Source organism: Beta vulgaris, chromosome 4 (genome assembly GCF_026745355.1).
Source record: "Beta vulgaris subsp. vulgaris cultivar EL10 chromosome 4, EL10.2, whole genome shotgun sequence".
In the NCBI taxonomy this organism is placed as follows: Eukaryota; Viridiplantae; Streptophyta; class Magnoliopsida; order Caryophyllales; family Amaranthaceae; genus Beta; species Beta vulgaris.
Window position 1 is genome coordinate 58,972,027 of NC_079205.1, and position 18,602 is coordinate 58,990,628.

General features: G+C 35.5%; 3 protein-coding genes across 5 annotated transcripts; 1 reads left to right on the plus strand and 2 right to left on the minus strand.

The window, feature by feature from the left end:
* Positions 1–485: 485 nt before the first annotated feature.
* Positions 486–5,907, plus strand: LOC104890418 (violaxanthin de-epoxidase, chloroplastic). 3 transcript variants are annotated; one of them, XM_010675898.4, is made up of 7 exons: positions 486–666; positions 1,174–1,453; positions 1,542–1,669; positions 2,070–2,166; positions 2,258–2,649; positions 3,193–3,708; positions 5,485–5,907. In XM_010675898.4, the coding sequence occupies exons 2-6, from the start codon at positions 1,175–1,177 to the stop codon at positions 3,692–3,694; spliced, it is 1,398 nt and encodes a 465-aa protein (XP_010674200.1). In that variant the 5' UTR covers positions 486–666; position 1,174; the 3' UTR covers positions 3,695–3,708; positions 5,485–5,907. The 3 variants fall into 3 exon arrangements, with proteins under 3 accessions (XP_010674200.1, XP_010674201.1, XP_010674199.1); XM_010675899.4 differs by having other exon boundaries at positions 5,491–5,907; XM_010675897.4 differs by lacking the exon at positions 5,485–5,907 and having other exon boundaries at positions 488–666; positions 3,193–3,870.
* LOC104890691 (probable serine/threonine-protein kinase PBL25) lies at positions 4,021–8,601 on the minus strand. Its single transcript, XM_057394465.1, has 5 exons — positions 8,141–8,601; positions 7,394–7,512; positions 7,112–7,301; positions 6,253–6,644; positions 4,021–5,755 (listed from the first exon to the last, which is right to left on the minus strand). Exons 1-5 carry the CDS (start codon positions 8,259–8,261, stop codon positions 4,694–4,696), a joined length of 1,884 nt encoding a protein of 627 aa, XP_057250448.1. The 5' UTR covers positions 8,262–8,601; the 3' UTR covers positions 4,021–4,693.
* Positions 8,602–10,768: 2,167 nt separating this feature from the next.
* On the minus strand, positions 10,769–14,532 carry LOC104890417 (hypothetical protein). Its single transcript, XM_010675896.4, has 3 exons — positions 14,311–14,532; positions 14,100–14,140; positions 10,769–11,084 (listed from the first exon to the last, which is right to left on the minus strand). The coding sequence occupies exons 1-3, from the start codon at positions 14,381–14,383 to the stop codon at positions 10,965–10,967; spliced, it is 234 nt and encodes a 77-aa protein (XP_010674198.1). The 5' UTR covers positions 14,384–14,532; the 3' UTR covers positions 10,769–10,964.
* Positions 14,533–18,602: the final 4,070 nt, after the last annotated feature.

Below are 18,602 nucleotides of genomic sequence, written 5' to 3' on the forward strand. Positions count from 1 at the left end.
GACAAACAACCACTCGACCTAATGAACAGACAAAGAAAACACAATGAACAAAGAAATATCTGCTATAAATAAACTAAGAAATGTAAAGATAAAGGTGAACAAAGGAGAATCGTCGAGATCGATGTTCATTGCAGAACAGTTGATGTATATTAGTTTCACATGTTCATTGTAGAACAGTTACTGTATATTAGTTTCACGCGTTTTATGTTTTTCGGACTGCATTTTTGCCCATATCTACTATTCTAATGATAAATACGAGTCCACCGTCTAGCAATCGATAAAAAATATGAAAAACACACTAATCCTTCTTGTACCTTAATGGTTAAACCTTTCCAAAGGTACCCAGAGGTCAGAGGTTCAAAGATTAGTAGCGCAGAGCATGTAAAGACATAGAATAGACCGTGTGGACAAACACAAACCAAGGTATTCTTAAATACCTCTTCTTTTTATCTTCTATTTTGGGCCTTTCTACAATAAATAGCTTATCCAAATTCTCAGCTACATTTGTTCTCTCTTAATCACTCACTAACTACCACGTTGCCCGCCTTTTTTTTTCTTTTTTTTTTCTCTCTCTTCTTCCTCTTCTTTTGCGGTTGTAATTGTAACATCAGTTGCTGCTACTACTAATCTTACAACCTGCTCAAGCAGTCAAGCTCCAATCTCCAGGTATTCTATGTCTTTTTTCTCCAATTTCTTTGATTCTTGCTTAAATTTATTTAATTTTAAGAAATGATATTCTCTGTTCATTTGATAATGTGAGGTATTAATTCATGTTGGAAATTTACCAAACTGTAGTTTGTAATTTTACAGGGAAACATAAATGTTATTGTGGGTTTTTGTTTTCCCAGTTTAGTTCTATTTGTTCAATTGTTTGATGTCTCATGAAAGATCCCATTTTTGCTTTCTTATTACTAATTTGTTAATGCAAAACAAAAAAGATATCTCTTTTGATTGGTGTGGGAATTGGGATGTGGGTTTATGTAATTTTCTATCTAAATGTTCTGTCTTTGTTGGGTTACAGTTGAGTTGCTTAGAAAAAACTGTATGATACTGAACATACTGAAGAAATATAAAAAGGGTGTCTTGCATTGTTGATTTTGGCTGATTTCAGAGATGGGATTTTGTGTATAAGTTGGATTTGTGATTTTATATCTTTTTTTGGTAAATAAATAGTATGGCATTGGTTGCACGATCTATATGCTTATCCTACGACGAAAATGCTGGGATTTGCAACAACATTTCATACCAGAATTTCAAGAAATGGGTTCAATTGAGGAATCCCCTTCTACTCCAAGATGATGTCAGAATGAGAATAAGGTTCAATGAGAGAAAGTTACCATATACTAAGTTTATTGGAGCATTTGAGAAATCTCGTCGTTCTAAATCAGGTCTTATTTCATGTGGATGGGAGGTGAATTCCTCCAAGATTATCTCCAATGCCATCATACCTAAGGTACTTGTTGTGGCATTTGGTTGGATAGCTTTACTTGGAGTGGACAAGGTCAAATGCTTCTAACAGTTTCTCATTGAATCTTTTTTAGAAGTGGAACCTGTTAAAAATGAAGCTTGTGGAAGTAACGGCTGCAGTGGCGTGCACATTTTTGGTCATGTCTTCAGCACAAGCTGTTGATCCACTCAAAACTTGTACCTGCTTATTGAAGGAATGCAGGTTAACAACTTTGATTCACCTTTTGATGTTTCTGAATTTGATGACACTATCCTTTGAACTAGTCTAATTTTAGGGGTGCATTCTCCTCAGCTGAATTTTGCTAAAGTCTTCTGAATTATGAACTGAATTTACTTGAACTTATAGGAGCTTATTTGAACTTGTTCAACCTTATTTTTATAACTTTCATCTGAATTCATTGGAACTTATTTGAAATTAATCAGTTATTTGTCCTGAAACTTTTATTTTATGGTGAAAATCACACCCTTAGGGGGAATAGAATATTGCTTATGCTATTTATTGTGGGTTAATGTCATTTGAGATTTTTTGTGCTCCTTATTGCTGAACATGGTAACTCCAACTTTGTCACTTTTGTCTGACTTGCTCTATATTTTCCGAGTAGAATTGAACTCGCCAAGTGCATTGCCAATCCATCATGTGCAGCTAATGTTGCTTGCCTGCAGACCTGCAATAATAAGCCTGATGAAACAGAGTGCCAAGTAAGTTAATAATTCCATCCATAGGTTAGAATCAAATCCCTTTATACTTTAAAAGAAAGTGACCTAACTGAAGCATACATTTGCATATTAGATTAAATGTGGGGACTTGTTCGCGAACAAAGTTGTTGATGAGTTCAACGAGTGCGCAGTCTCTCGAAAGAAATGTGTGCCTCAAAAGTCTGATGTTGGAGAATTTCCTGTTCCTGATGTTGGCGTGCTTGTTAAGAGGTTTGACATTAACGATTTCAGTGGGAAGTGGTTTATAAGTAGCGGTCTGAACCCCACATTTGACACCTTTGATTGCCAATTACATGAGTTCCACGTGGAAGATGGAAAGCTTATTGGAAACTTGTCTTGGCGAATAAAAACACCGGATGGTGGATTTTTCACCCGTTCTGCTGTGCAGAGATTTGTGCAAGATCCCTCCCAACCTGGGATTCTTTATAATCATGACAATGAATATCTTCACTATGAAGATGACTGGTATTCTTCTAGTGCTTCTCCTCAAGTATGTATGTTGTCTAAAGTAATTCATTCTTCTTGAAGCATTTCGAAAAGAAATAAGCACAAAGTTGACAAACTCCCAGAAAATCCCAAGTAAATCTGTTGTCACATAGGTGAACTAATGATAGTACGGAGTAAAAGTTTCATTACTTTTTCATCACTTAAAACCTCTGAAGGAAAAAAAAAAAAAAAACCCATGGGACAATTTTGGTGGTATAAGCCTGGGCAACAGTAGAAGAAGGGTCATTTCTTTGAGGTTTCAACTTTCAAGTGATGGAAAAGAAACAGAAATTTCACTTCGTCTATCATCTGTTCATCCATGTGAGTATGTGACAACATAGCAAAGTGGGGATTCTTCTGGGAGCTTTTCAAACTTGGGATTATTTTTGCTTCATGGATCAGACTTGGAATTACTGTCAAATTTTCCTTAACAAAACTTTAATTGTCTGTGAAAGTTACATTAGGAATTACATTAATCTGGTCATGCAAGCGAATTGATTGGAAGCTTTATTCATTATGTAGGTACATCCTATCTTCCAAGATAGAAAATCAACCAGATGACTACATTTTTGTATATTACAAAGGCAGAAATGATGCATGGGACGGCTATGGTGGCTCTGTCATATACACAAGAAGTGCAACTTTACCTGAAACTATTGTGCCTGAACTTGAGAGAGCAGCTCAAAGTGTAGGACGAGACTTTAAAACATTCATCAGGACGGACAATACCTGTGGGCCTGAGCCTCCACTTGTTGAGAGGCTGGAGAAGAAGGTAGAGGAAGGAGAAAGAACTATCATAAGGGAAGTAGAGGAGCTAGAAGAAGAGGTTGAGAAGGTTGGAAAGACAGAGATGACATTGTTTCAGAGGCTAACAGAAGGTTTTAAAGAGCTCCAAAAAGACGAGGAAAACTTTATCCGAGAATTAAGCAAGGAAGAGATGGAATTACTGGATGATTTAAAAATGGAGGCAACCGAGGTGGAGAAACTCTTTGGGCGAGCATTGCCCATAAGAAAAATTCGGTAGAAGTAGAGGCAAAGGTAAAAAGTATGTTATATAGTTCGTCATTGTTGGATATATTAGTTACACTTGGAAAAATCTGACTTATTTTTCCTGGGTTTTCCCTTGCTCACATACTTTTGGTTAAATGATAAAGATCAGATTCTTTTGTGTATAAAGAGAATTAGGTATGATTGTTAAAACTTTGAAAGAGAACATTTAAATTTAGAATTTACAAGAATAAGAAATATAGTTGAAGGGAAAATTTCGAATTCCAGCACTTTTTTTTTTATTTGGTTTTGATCCCAAAATCAGGACTTACAAAAATCATAAATTTGCATTCTGGTACAGAATCAATACAAATATTTTACAGGGTCTTTGTAGAACACAGACTAGAATTGATACACACAATCCCAACTTTTTGATACACGTATTTTATTAGCAGCCAGACATGAAAAATCTTTACTCACTATGAATAAGACAAGCCTATACAAGATGATTAGTTCAACAACTGAATCTTACTAAGAAAATTACAGTTTCAGAATGTAGAACATTACAACTGATTTGCACAGCACTACAATTTGGTTGATGAAAATTAATGTAAACACAATTTAATCGTGTTCGTCTTCTGCCTACCAAGTCTTGCACATCTAACAACTTCAATATTAAAAAGATAGGCCAATTCCAAATACAAACGATTACAAAATACTAAGAATTTCCAAAGGAGCCAAAAAGAAAAGCAAGAACAGAGAAAAGGTATCATTAATGAATCAAACAAACACAAATTGTAAGGAAACTTGGAAAGAATTCTAAGCAACTAGGATCTTTCATTTTCCCCTCAATCAAGATAGCATGATGCCATTCTCCTCATGCCTGGTGCTTAGGATATAACATAAGAATTGGGAGACAAGAGGGTGACAAGCGCTAAATGTATACTAACCAAAAAATGTTTTGTTTTTGTCTATGCTCAACAATTGGTTTTGAAACAAGAAGATGCACAATTCTATAACACTTTCCTCTTGAATATCACCTGGTTTTGAGATGCCGTAACTTGGGAACGTCTTTCTCAGATTGATCAAAAACTCTATGATTATTATCATATCGATCAGCGTCACTACTTTCTTTTCCATGTCTTGGAGACTTCTTTTCATCTTCAGACTCACTGCTGCTTTCGGAACTCGAAGAACTTGAACTCTGCTGTTGTTCTTCTTGTTGCTGTTGTTGTTCTTGTTGCTTTTGTCTACCATCTGTAGCAGCAGGAAGTGTCTGATTATTATTGTCTGAACCACTATTTTCTCCCTCGGGTTTTCTAGTTCCATTTTTCTTTGTGCTTAAGCTCGGTTCCTTAAATGTTACAACCGGCTTTCTTCTCCGAGAACCCGTATTTTTTTTGGGCGAAGATCTCCTGCTACTTCCATGTTTTGATGATTTATTTCCAGCATCAGATTTCATGCTGCTGTCATTACTTTGAGCTGAATATAAACTGTAATTAGCACTGGAATCTACTGAAATTTCTAGATCTTCAAGCTCTGTAGTTTCAGCATCATCATAATTGGTATTCTCACCTCCACTATCTGAGTCTGATGAGTAACTGCTTTGTTCCTCTGAATTATCAGAGCTGTGTCTTCCATCTGAATCTTGGTGTTCACTTTCTCTTCCTGAATATCGACTACTACCAACTTTCTCTTCCATTGAATTCTCAGAACTTCCTTCAATACGTCGATCAGAAATACTTTCATCTTCACTCTCTGAACTCTCACTATCTTCACTGCTTCTACTTTCATCTTGAACTGATTGGGTTGGTTTATTCTGATTAGTCTCAGGTTCATAGTGCATCTTCTGCTCTGATGGTGGAGCGTAAGCATTTTCTGTTGGGGCCGGAGAAGGGGTAGTAATTGGTTGAGGTATTGCGAGGAAACTAAGAGCCGCAACAACATCACCAATTAAGGGGCGGACAGATGGTTCTTCTTGAAGGCACATTGCACAAATTCCAACAGCTTGGTTTAGACTTGTCACGGGAAATTCTCTATTTAGACGAGGATCTGCTAAATCTGGAAATCTTTTAGGCTCCCTAAATATCGGTTGTGCCTGATAACACAGTTACAAATAGGTCAGATCAGGAAAGTTGCAGCAAATATCGTCAAGTGAAATGCTTTTGACTTATTCTGTGTCTCATCTTATACTTCATTGTCTCTCGTTTTACCAATAACATATACATCTCATTTGGTTAGCGATATTAATTGGTGGTAATAATAGTAATGCAGTTTTGGTTAGATTTCTAAAGGAATTTTCATGTCAATATCCATAGTATTGTTATTTCATCCCAAAACATCTCTATTCTTCCTAAATATATTACCATTCATTACTACTTGGAAAGATGGTGTTGAATATGTTCGAAGAAAACTCATGTTTAGGGATAAAGTTTCACTACTATGGATGTTAACATGATATTTTCTAGCAAAATTACAAACTCGTTACTGTTACTACCATGTATTACCACATACCGACGCACTGTTAGAATTTAGATTAGTGATTTGACAAAAATTAAGTAGAGATGGGATACAATAGTGATAGAATGAACTTACCCATGTAACTAGATTTTGCTCATCATTCGGTCGAGTTGTGTCAATGGCTTTTCGTCCCGTAAGAAGCTCTAACAATACCACTCCAAAGCTATAAATGTCAGATTTTAGTGTAAGCTCACCACCACTTGAGTATTCTGGCGCGGAGTAACCATAAGTTCCCATAACCCTTGATGTTGGATTTATCTTACCTCCACCTGCTCCAAGCTTGGCAAGACCAAAATCAGAGAGTTTTGGTTCATAGTTTTCGTCTAGTAGAATATTCGAGGGTTTTAGATCACGATATATTATAGGGGGATTGGCTTTGTCATGTAAATATTCGAGTCCATTGGCTGCACCAGAAGCTATTTTCATTCTCGTGAACCAATCCATTGGCTTCTTGTCAGGATCATCACCTGCAAATTGCAGAAATTCCACAAGAAAAATGACAGTAACCATCAGTGTGAACCCTGCAGATGATTCTTTACATATGAGCTGCATTATTTCTCAAACATTAAACATGAGATTGTTGTAACTTCAGTTGTTGTGAGATCCATAAGTGTTCTCTCTTGTTAGATATCTAATTGTTAAAACCAAGAGATTGTTTAGTTATGTACTAAAATCAGGCACTTTCCTCAAAAGAAATGAGGCACATTACATGCTACCTCAACCAACAGGAACCTATGGTACTAGGACACTATGTTGAGGTGTCAAACTAGGATGTTTCTTTAAGAAAATCTCATGTTTTTGATAGAGAACAAAGTGTCAAATATTCCTAACCAAATGGGAATTTAAGGTGTAATGAAAAGTCCGAGTAACATAGCAAAGAAAAAATAACGTTCATGAAAGCAACAAACACCAGAAGAAAGCGAAGGCTATTTACCAAACAAATGATTCTCTAGAGATCCCATCTGCAAATATTCATATACCAAAAGCCTCTGATCTCCATCAGCACAGTAGCCAATGAGACTGACCAAATTCGTGTGTTGAATAAGACTGAGCATCAAGACCTCAACAAGAAACTCCTTATTTCCTTGCATTCCATTCCTATCTAGTTGCTTTACAGCCACAACCTTCAGCAACCACCAGTAATTAAGGTCACCAATCAACAAGATAAAGGTAACAAACATAGAAAACAAGAAGGTGAATCTAAAACACAAATTACCTGGCCACTAGACTGAAGTTTCCCTCTAAATACTCTTCCGAATCCACCTTCACCTAATAGGCATTCCTGCCGGAAATTCTTCGTTGCCATGGCCAGCTCCCGAAAGTTGAAAGTTTGTGCTGCAATAAGGTCAGTGAAAGAAGTGATCATTTACTATATTATCTAACCTTGATCTCTAAACTATATAACCATATAACTCGTTTGAGCATAGTTTAAAGGACAATTCAGGTTCATTTAGAAACACAAACCTAGTACATTACAGTCCCAGCAACTTTAGCATAAAAAATGGCTGAAATAAAAGTTATAGCTTTAAGGCTTGTGCAAAGTTGTTTAGAATCTTCATTGCTAAATCCCAGAGCTTGTCTTCTGTCAAGTGGTTTGACCAAATATTTTGGTCAAACCAATTAACTTTTTACCTTTGTTCTCTGAACTTCTGAGTTATATTTTGAAGAACTATATAGCTTTTTACCTATTCTTTGTAACTTTTGTTGCTCTTTAGCTAAGTTTTTACTATCAAATTGTCTAACTTTGTCATTTACCCACAAAACATGTTGCATAGATATCAAACAATTCCCCCTCCCAAATAATCCAAAATGTCAACAAAGAATTTAGTACAATCCCAATTCTGTTAGAAGATCTTTGTTTCAAATCTATACAATAAAATCCATTTTGTACCATGAAGTTTCAGCCTAATTGACTTTTAGTCTTTTACCATCATTGTTGAGGGAGGTTGTAAAAATGGGGTACCTTTAGAGGAAGAAGCAGCCGCTTCTTTGGCGGCGTCGATTGCGGCTGAATTCTTTGAGGGTGGTGGTTGAGGATCAGCGTCTTCGTCGTCGTCTTTGTTGAAGCACGGTAGGCAATTCATGTCGAAAACTCAAAGCCCTGATCCCCGTTTTTGTTATTGTTATTGTTATTGTTGTTGTTGTTCACAATGTTGATGATTTTTCTTTTATCTCTTTGAGAGAAAGGAAAAATCCTAGAAACCCAACAACTCAAATTCATCCAAAAACAACCAAAATGCCTCTAATATTTCACAATTCTAATTACCATCATTTATCATTACCACTATTAACAAATCAAAATTCCATCAAAATTCACAACCCACAACAAAAAAAAGTCAAAAAAATCAAATCATCCTTGCAAAAGAAAACTCATATGTTTCTTTTTAAGATGATTGTGGGTGTCCTCCGGCGGCGGCGAAGAAGGACACCGTTATAGCAATCGGAATCAATGAAGAAGAGAAGAAATACATTTGACAAAATTATATTGAGGTTGAAAAAATGCCCAAAAAATTGGGATGAGAAAAGACTCAGTTGTTTTCTTTCTCCTGTAATTTTTTTTTTTCCTTAGGAATTTTTTTTAGGAAATAAAGCTCAGAAAAATGAGGAAGATATGAGTGGACTCTGGTGGTTAGACATGCATGCACGCTCTGATTGTCTTCCTGGTCATATCTTTTGGTATAATATAAAGTATTGATTGATAATATATGGTATTTGGAGCCAAACTAAACCGTTGAGATTCAAAATTCTGGTTATTCTTAACGGCCTCCCACTCTTTCCCCACTAGGAACCCCCGCCCTTTTATATGTATTTTTTTCCTTATTATAAGGAGTAAAATTTTAAGATATCCACTATTGTTAAGTGTATGGGAGGTCTATCGATTTAGGACAGTGATTATTGTATTATGGCGTCTTAATTTCGAGATAAGTTTGTTATCGTTTTTAGGTTAAGGTGGTGGAGTAGTGGGATCATTTCCTACCTCGTATTCCTGAGATTTAGGGATCAAATCGTATGAAACTCGTTTGAGGAATTCTGCTTATTTCTCCCTTAAGTGAGCACTTTTCGTCTTATCTTAAAAAGTATATTAGTACTCCATTCGTATCAATTGTTATAGTTTGTCTTTCACATATGTAAATAAGCCACTTTGACCATTACTTTCTCAGTTCGGTCCAATTAAGTCCAAAAGAACAAAGCCTCAATATAAGTGATTTATACGTATTAAGACATATTTATTTTAACTGATTTATTGTTATTGATTCCCTAACTTTCCTTTTCCTGTGCAATTAACTAGTAAACTTTATTTTGATTTAAAATTATCTTCATCCTTAATTTATTTTTTAAAGAGTAAGGAGAGTTCACTTGCAAAAAAGTGAAGAAATTAAATCCTTCTTGCAAGAGGTGAAAATCAAACCTCCTATCACACGGGTAGAAGAAGGTCTTATAACTACTAGACCAACCTTAATCTTTTAATTTTATACTTAATGCCACTCTCTCTGTTTCTTTTCTTTTTTATAGAACACTCCCTATATTCTTAATTAGTTATTAAGCCTTACACAATTGTGGAGGTATTTTCTCAAGTTCCTAACCGATATGAATATAGGATGAGATCCTCTATAGTCTCCGTTTAGCAGCTGAAATGTTAACTTTTTCACTTCATAATTAAGAGGCTTTCGACAATATTTTAAAAAAAATATTATATTGAGAGCGTGATATGATCGAGAATTACAGGGGACTCATTTTTCCCCCTTATTGGATGCGAAAATTAGAAACAAATGAAAAAAACTCGTAATCTAGGGTCCGTTTGGTAGAGTGTAAAACGTTTTCCTTGAAAACTATTTTCCTATTTTACATTGTTTGGTTTGGTGTAAAATATTAAAATGTAAAACTTGGGATGGAAAACCATTTTCCACCCCATTGAAAACATTTTCCCCCAAAATTGGGAGGAAACATTTTCCACCACTCCTCTTTGTACATTCCTTTTACTACCTCTTTCATTTTCCTTGTTTTCCATCATTTTTCTTACATCGAACCAAACAACGGAAAACTAATTTTGGAATTGTGTTTTCCATTGTAAATTGTTTTCCATGAAAATCATTTTACACTGAAAATGTTTTACGCCCTACCAAACGGAGCCCTAGTTTCATCGTGTGTGAACAATGTCATTTCTTATTTAACCATGTTAAGTTCCAAAATTAGAAAATAAATTCAATGAAAGAGAACACACCCTTCATGCGAAAAAATATGTATAAGGGCAGATTCTATGTAGTCCAACATCGAAGATCCACAGATCAGTCGTGGACTCGTCGGTCGTGGTTCCAACATGGAAGATCCCCAGATCAGTCGTGGACTCGTCAGTCGTGGTTAGGCATTCCAGCCCGAAAATTATCACACAAAACAGAACTCGAATAAATACTAATCCTAACAATCTGATCAATACCAAAAACATTCCCTAATCTAACGTTTGTTGCCCCAAACTCAATGGCCATGACATGATATCAAACAAAAGAATCTGCGATATCATTTATTTACCAATGCAGAGATGTGGTACAGATTCAATTAACAGGCAATGGAAGTAGTTAGAATATAGATAAAGTTCACACATAACAAGTTTGCATATTATCAATTGAAGAACAAAGTTCCACATCGAGTAACCCCAACCATTCATGAACACAGTAATTGAAAGAGTTTTAAGACATTATCATTTGATATACATCAGATAACCTGACATGAAAACTGATCAACTTCTTATCTTCTTAGAATGCATACATACAACCATCAGAATAAGTAGATCATTTCTGGATGTGAGGAAAACATGCAGTGATGTCATGTTTTGGATGTTTAGCTTCAGCATGCTCTCGGCATTTCACCTCTGTAGTTGTACACATAAATGTCTGCATGCATACCTTGCACTGCATTCAACACTCAAAATTGTTACAATCATGTTAAAACCAGCAAAGAAAGCTTCTAATTTATTTAGAGTGCTCGAAAAAGATTTAACAGTAGCATCCATCAAATAAGTTCACCCAAAAAAAAAAAATGCCATAACTTGACAATAATTACAATATTTGACACAGGAAATATAACAGTTCAATCTCTCTCCAGGGTTTAAAAGGTAAGAAAAAATTAGGGGGGATTCGGTTCACAGAAGGGAAATCAAAGGAAAAGAAAACAAAAACAAGGGCAAAGGAAACAAGGAAAGACATTGTTATTTGGTCAAAATGATGAATGGATTCTAATTCCTTTTCAAATAGAGATATGAACGGTGAAGAGAGTGAGGGAAAGGAAAAGGAACAGAAGGGGGCTAATGTGATACAGGTAAGTAAATTGAGAAAACGGAGAGAAACGACAAGGGGTTAATATTAACTGGTGAGGATAGAGAGGTGGGAAGGGAAGGGGAGTGACAGATGAGAAGGAGAGGAGAAGCTCCAAAAGCTATACATGAGTGTCTGACCAAGGCAACTGATTGATGCTGAAAAATCTGGATTTCGACAGGGTGGAGGACAATACAGGCCAGGTGATGATGGTAAGTTGGGGAAGAAGAGGTGGATACTTATTAGGGTGTTGAGGTAAGGATGATTGGCACCCACGAGAGGTGGGCATGTGGAGGTAAGGATGGTGGCAGAATGGGCACCAACGTGAGGTGGGGGCCGAGGGGTATTGACTGTTGAGCAAAGGCATATTGGCAATGGGAGGAGATGAGAGCTCAATTTCTGAAAGTTGGGGAAAAAGGAAAAACCCTTTGTTGAGGGGTGGGGGAATAATGGAGGCGTTTAAGGTAACTCCATTAAGGAAAATGTTAAGAAAAACACACTCACACACAGAGAAAATCAGGAGAACAATTTGCTTTTCCTTTCTTGAATCCCCCTATTCAAAACAAGCAGCAGCAGCTGCAGACTCCTAGAATCATCGGTCCCCCAATGATACGAAGAAAAAGGTGTCAATTTGATAGAGCCGGTGCAATTATATATAGACTATACATCTAAATCATAAGACATATTAGGCATAAATTGTATTCAGCATTACAAATGAATTAACATATGCACACAAACCATTCCAAGTGCTTACAAAGAGCAGCATATGGAAATATCTGCATTCTGCCACAATTGTGGAAGATATAGCATTAAGTTGTAGTCAGACCAAATTCTAAAGGAAAGAGGCAAAGCACAATGTATAAATGCAAATTAGAAACAGCTCAATATTATTATCAGTGTTGAACTTAGTTCACAATTCCAGATGACTCCTTCAAAGTATGGAAAACTAGTGGCAAGGGATCAAGTTCTCCACATCTCACATATATATCTGAAAACAGCACATACAACTATAAAAGTTCAATTGTTCAAATAAGCAACCATGGTATTTGTTTATTGGATTACAGATAGATGGATCCACTCACTAAGTTAGTATGTTACTCATAAATTCCAAATTCCGAATTTTCCTCCAATATCAAGATGTCCACCTTCTTCAAATTTATCAAAGAGTAACAACATCAGCACAACATACCCCTCCAAAGCAACAATACGAGAAAACACAATATTGCTTATTCCCTCTTAAAACCCAAATTACTTTCATTTAGCCCCAAAATCACAAATACTCCGACAGTCACAGGTGATCTAATTCAGTTTCACTCAAAAAGTAGGAATATACATCATTAGGGTCAAAGAAGGGGAGGCGGAAACCCAGTCTCTACAAACCATGTGCAGCCTTCTTTATATATATTTATATTAATATATACTCCCTCCGGTCTTTATTAGTTTACCCGTATTCCTTTTTGGAATGTCCCTTATTAGTTTACCCCTTTCTTTTGTTTCTATTTATGAAATAGGACCACTAACTTTTCATCACACATACATTCAACTTTAATATAAAATAATAGTTTCTCTTTCTTTCTATGACCCACAACATTATTTCTCCTACAACTCTATGCAAAAGAAAGGGATAAACTAATAAAGACTAGAGGAAGTATAATACATGTGTGTGTACGTGCATGCATAGAGAGAGAGAGAGGGGGGGTGTGGGAGTGTTTTAATGGTATATTAGGATTTGTATTTGCAAAAGAAAAATACAAAGATTGCTATTAGCTCAATAAATAATGATATTATTACATATTACGATTATTCTCTAAATGATTCTATCATTACTAACACCCAGGATGCACTTCTGTGCTTGTTAGCATTTACCATGTTTTAGTCTCTATTGGCATCCCTAATTCTGACTTCTCCCCATATCACAGCATCATTAAATCTAGAAATGTCTTAACCATTCATCATCTAGACATTTACCAAAAAAACCTACACCCTTTTCTTAAAGTCGGTTATTTAAGAGGGGGGGTAGGAGAGGAGTTGGATGCAATTAAAGAAGAGTATTTTCATATGTGATAGCTAGTTAGCTACTATGATATGGTCAGATGAAGAACAGCAGATATGGAGACGGATACTAAGTGAACATATTGGTGATTTATAAAATTATAACATGGAGCTTTTTGAAAATTACAATTGCCAAGTTCAAAAGCACTATTAACCTCAACCTAAATGAACGAAAAGTTACCGCAACATAAATATAAGCGAGAAACTTTGCTCAAACATAACATACATATCATATGAGGTCCTTGAATCTATGAATATAATTCAGATCGCAAAACCAAATTTCTGCAAATTCAAGTATGTTAGCTCTAAATTAACTACATAATAAAATTAGACTCCTCAACGCAATGAATCATAAAAGATCAGCCAAAATAAAAACAAAGCAGCTAAATTATTACAAAGAAGCTGCTGAACACAACATCAATATTAACAGTGATTTATTCCCACTAATTCAGTCATCATTATCACACTGCTCTATAGTACAAAATTATTTCAACCTGATAAATTAAGTCAAAAGATTAACAGCATAAAACGAAAACGATTATACGAACTCAAGATTTATACCTGGATACTCATGGCTTTTTTATTAGTATCTAGTTGGCTTCCTGCACCATATCAAACGATCCATCATATATAGTTCATATAAAAGCTCAGTTTATTGAGATAAAATTAATTTCGTACTATAATTTCAATTTGAAAGCAAAAAGATTACGAAAAAATTAGCCAATTTTCGGAGAGATTAACGAGAAATATATAAAAAGAAAAAAAAGAAAACCTTTAGAAGCCTTATTCTTCTCCAAGTTTCTCTCACGAGCAGTCTTCGATTTCTGAGCGTTGCCTCCTCCCATGTTCACAATCGATCGGAGCAGAGAAAACCCTAATTCTCGATAATTTTGAAGATGTGAGACAGTGAGAGGAGTTAGGTATTGGGAATTTGCTATGAATAGGGGTCTGCGCAAGTTGCAACGCTACGCGGTTGGGTGGACACGATGGAGATGTGGGTCACTTGCCACTATGGATTATATAAATACTACACATACCACAGTTAGGAATGGTAATGGGTCGGACTTTGATCGGATTATGCATAATTCGACTCCGACCCTACAAGAAGTCGGATTTTAAATCTGAGTCCGACTCCGACATCCGACTCCGATCCGACTTAAAATTCGAACACCCGACTTCGACTCCGATCCGACTTAAAATCCGAACATCCAACTTCGAATCCGATCCGACTTATTTTTTGCCCATTTTTAATAATGGAGTAGTCTTCTATAATACAATAATCTAATCATTATAATTTATTCTAATAATCATATGGAAATCTTATATAGTACAAATAATCTAAATATTACTATTATTTTTAACAATCATTTCTTCAATGAAAAAATCATATATAATATAATTGGCTGAAAGTCAAAGTCAGTTTATACATAAATAATACATTAATATAAATAAGAAAAAAGGATTGATTGACTCAAAGTCGGAGACGGATTCGGATGTCGGATTATTTTTGAGATCCGACTCCGACCCTCCTCCGACTCGGAGTCGGACTTTTTAAACGGAGTCGAATTACTTTTTTGTCGAAGTCGACTCGGATTTTTTCCTTCGGATCGGAGCAGATTAGGGTCGGATTCGGACTGGATTGCCATCCCTAACCATAGTTGGTCGTATAAGACACCGCCTACTTTTAATCTAAAACTAATTATCAGGCTCGGGCTATGCATCGAGTAAGAAAAAATTTCTTTTATTAATATTGTACTTTAAAATGTTAACACTAAATACAACTTGGTCTAGTGGTTAAAACTTTAATATATATGAACCTGAGGTCACATGATCAAATTATATACTATGTAATTTCCAATTTATTTATTATACATGAATTACGTAAAGTAAAACGCCCCTAGGGAGAGCGCCATATTGCATCATTACTTGTTTAGGAACTTCTTTTAATATATTTATATAGATTAGGCGTGGCCCGAGCTCAATAGTAAGAAGAGATCGTGACTATCTTTCTAAATACAGTGACTATTTTAATATATTTAGTGACCATTTTAATTTATTTAGTGACCATATTAAGCCATTCGGTAATCATATTTTTAATTCATTTAGTGACTGATTTAATCCATTTAGTGACCAGTAAACCGTTTGGTAAGGTTGTCGGGATTTTTTTAAAAAAATATTTGTTATAGTTCGAGATTATAAGGGAAACAATAGAAGGAGAAGAGAATATACGACTATGGTGCGACCGTGCGAGATGCTTAGGAATAGTATTGGGTAAAAGGGAGATGGAATGGGCTTATTAGAAAAATATAGGCTTTGGTTTGTCTAATTACCCTCTAATCTAATACTTTGTGAATACTCTCTGCATCATTTACCTAAACTACACCTAAAATCTCATCGTCAATTACAGGGGTCATGGTCGAATTTCTAAAAGCACGTACCTCACCCAAACGGCCAAAGATCACCAGGCCAGAAAAAACTCGTGCATGTCACCTCCAAGAACATGCCAGAAGTTCACTACTTGGGGTGGTCAGCACGTATGAGGTGTAATCACATAATTGTTAAATGTTAATACATGGATGGATCTAAAAATGAACCCGAAACAATAACTAAACTCTATTAGTTACACTACCGTACTTTGTAGCGGCATTGATAGATAACTTCCTTAGGTTAAGTATCGTTAGAACTTAGAATGCTCACAACTCGAGTCTCGAGTTCAAATCTCGCTAATCCACTAAACTTCTGTTGCTTTTTTTCAATCTGGGTTCAAATCCGTCCTACACAATACAAAATGTCTGGGTTCGCCACTGCTTTATGTCATACTTCGTGTGTTTTTTTTTGAACTGTAAATATTTAAGTATCACATAAGAATTTTAAGATGAGAGAGATAGAGATTTATGTAATCTTTTTGAATTTGTGATACTGTAGTTAAAGAAAATCAACTTTTACATATACTAATAACTCAACTTAACAAATAAAAAATTGGTCAAAAACGTATATCAAAATTGTGCACAATCAAACCGGCAAGTTAAAAGAAACTACTGGAGGAATTTAATTTTCTCGATTTATTTAACTAAACTTAATAAAACTTTAATGAATAGGGTGTGAGAATTTACTATTTATTATTATAACTTACTAAAATTTATTGAAATTTATATTAGAAAATCAAACCTTAAACTTATTTTTTTTAAAAGGTGAAGACACCCTAAATTAGTTGGTACTCCTTTCTCCTAAAATTTTACCTATTTACTTTTCTTTCTTTTTTTCTCTAGTTTGAAGACTATTGATCTTTACTACTTCCTCCGTTTCTTTTTACTCGCTACACTTCTCATTTTACGGACTCCTAGGCAATTTTTGGAGAAGAGAGAGGTAGAGAGTAAAAAGAAAAGGGACCCATGTGGGAGGAGAGAGATAGAGAGAGTTTATTGCCCAAAAAAAAGTGTAGCAAGTAATGTGAAACTTCCTATAATGGAAAGTGTAGCGAGTAAAAAGAAACGGAGGAAGTATTTTTATTTAAGCAAAATTTGTCTATAATGCGGGTGCACCAAACCGCCCCAACTACGGTTTATAACCGAAACATCTCAAAGTACGAACCTGGTACAATCCACTATAATTAAGCAGAAATCAGAAGTAATCTCTAGCATACATGGACAACCTATGAAGCATGGGTACGGTGGTTGAGTGCCGTATCCCGTACCCGGTACGGGTACGATCCGGGGACGGTACGGATACAGGGTGGATTCGTACCCAATCCGTACCTGAGAAGCTGGGTACGAGTGCTTTTTATGGGGACGAATCCGCTTCAAAGTGGGCTAGAACAAAACGTACTCATATGACTTTCATGAAATTTCAGAGTAAAAAAACTTTAAAACACTTGAGATTAGATCTTAATGACATTTTGACGGAAAAGAAAAAATTTGAACCCAGAATTATTTAGATGAAGAAGAAGAGAGGATGAAGAAAAAAAAAATTGAAGAAGAAGAAAGTGGAGGAAGAAGACGACGAAAGTAGAGGAAGAGGGTAAAAAGAAAACCACTGGCAGGCTGGCAGCAATCAATTACCCCTCCCTTTGAGCCTACTTTACAGCTGTTATTTTTTTGTTTTTTAAATCCCCTCCCTTTTTTGTTTTTTAAACTAAAACGTGGGTTGGGTACTTTTTTTTGTTTTTTATATCTCCTTTCCTTCTTTACATTTGTCATTTCTCTGGTAGAAGATTACTATTTCTACAGTTTTCTCTCTATCTTTATTAAAGTGCTATCATTTTCTTTACTAAGTTTGTACTCCGTACTTCTTTTTTTCATTTTTATTATTATATTATTATTATTAAATAACAATACTAACCATAAAAACAAACAAACAACGATAACGACATATATTATTTTTGTTAAAAAAATATTTTTTTGCCGAATCCAATCCGTACCCGTTTTTAGAAATTTTGATTTTGCCGTTTTCCGTCCCCGTACCCGTCCCCGTACCCATTCCCGTATCCGTATCCGTGCTAACTAGTGGACAACTACCCAGCCGTATACTCGTGTAGAGAAAATCGAGTGGGTTTAGGAGAGCCATATAGCATTGTGGTGATAGTAATTCTCGATGTTCTATTTTATTGTTAGTTTCTAAATTTTTGCCTGCAATGAAACTCTAGTTTTTTTTTTTTCTTTAGTGGAGATTATCAACTCATGTGTTGTGTAATATCTGACCATATACTAGATTTAATTCTCTTATTGTGAGAGTCTTTTGGGGAATTTTTTTGGGATTTCGTTTGCTTCTAAATGTTAAGTTACCGATGAAAACTGGTATGGTGTCGTAATAGATGTCAATTCTTCCTCTACAACCAAAAACAACAATGTGAAACTGAGTTTACAAAATCGTTAGATCTAATTTGTTACCAACTGCCAAGTATGTGTTTTTGGTTTTGGCTCTACCGTAAGTTCATAAACTATGCATGCATCCAGGCAGAGGCGGTTAAGGCCATGTGCAGGGTGAGCAATTGCACATGACTCCCAAAATATAAGGGACCTGATTCTATTAGTTGTCCTCCTAAAGGAAAAAAAACCTAACTCTAAT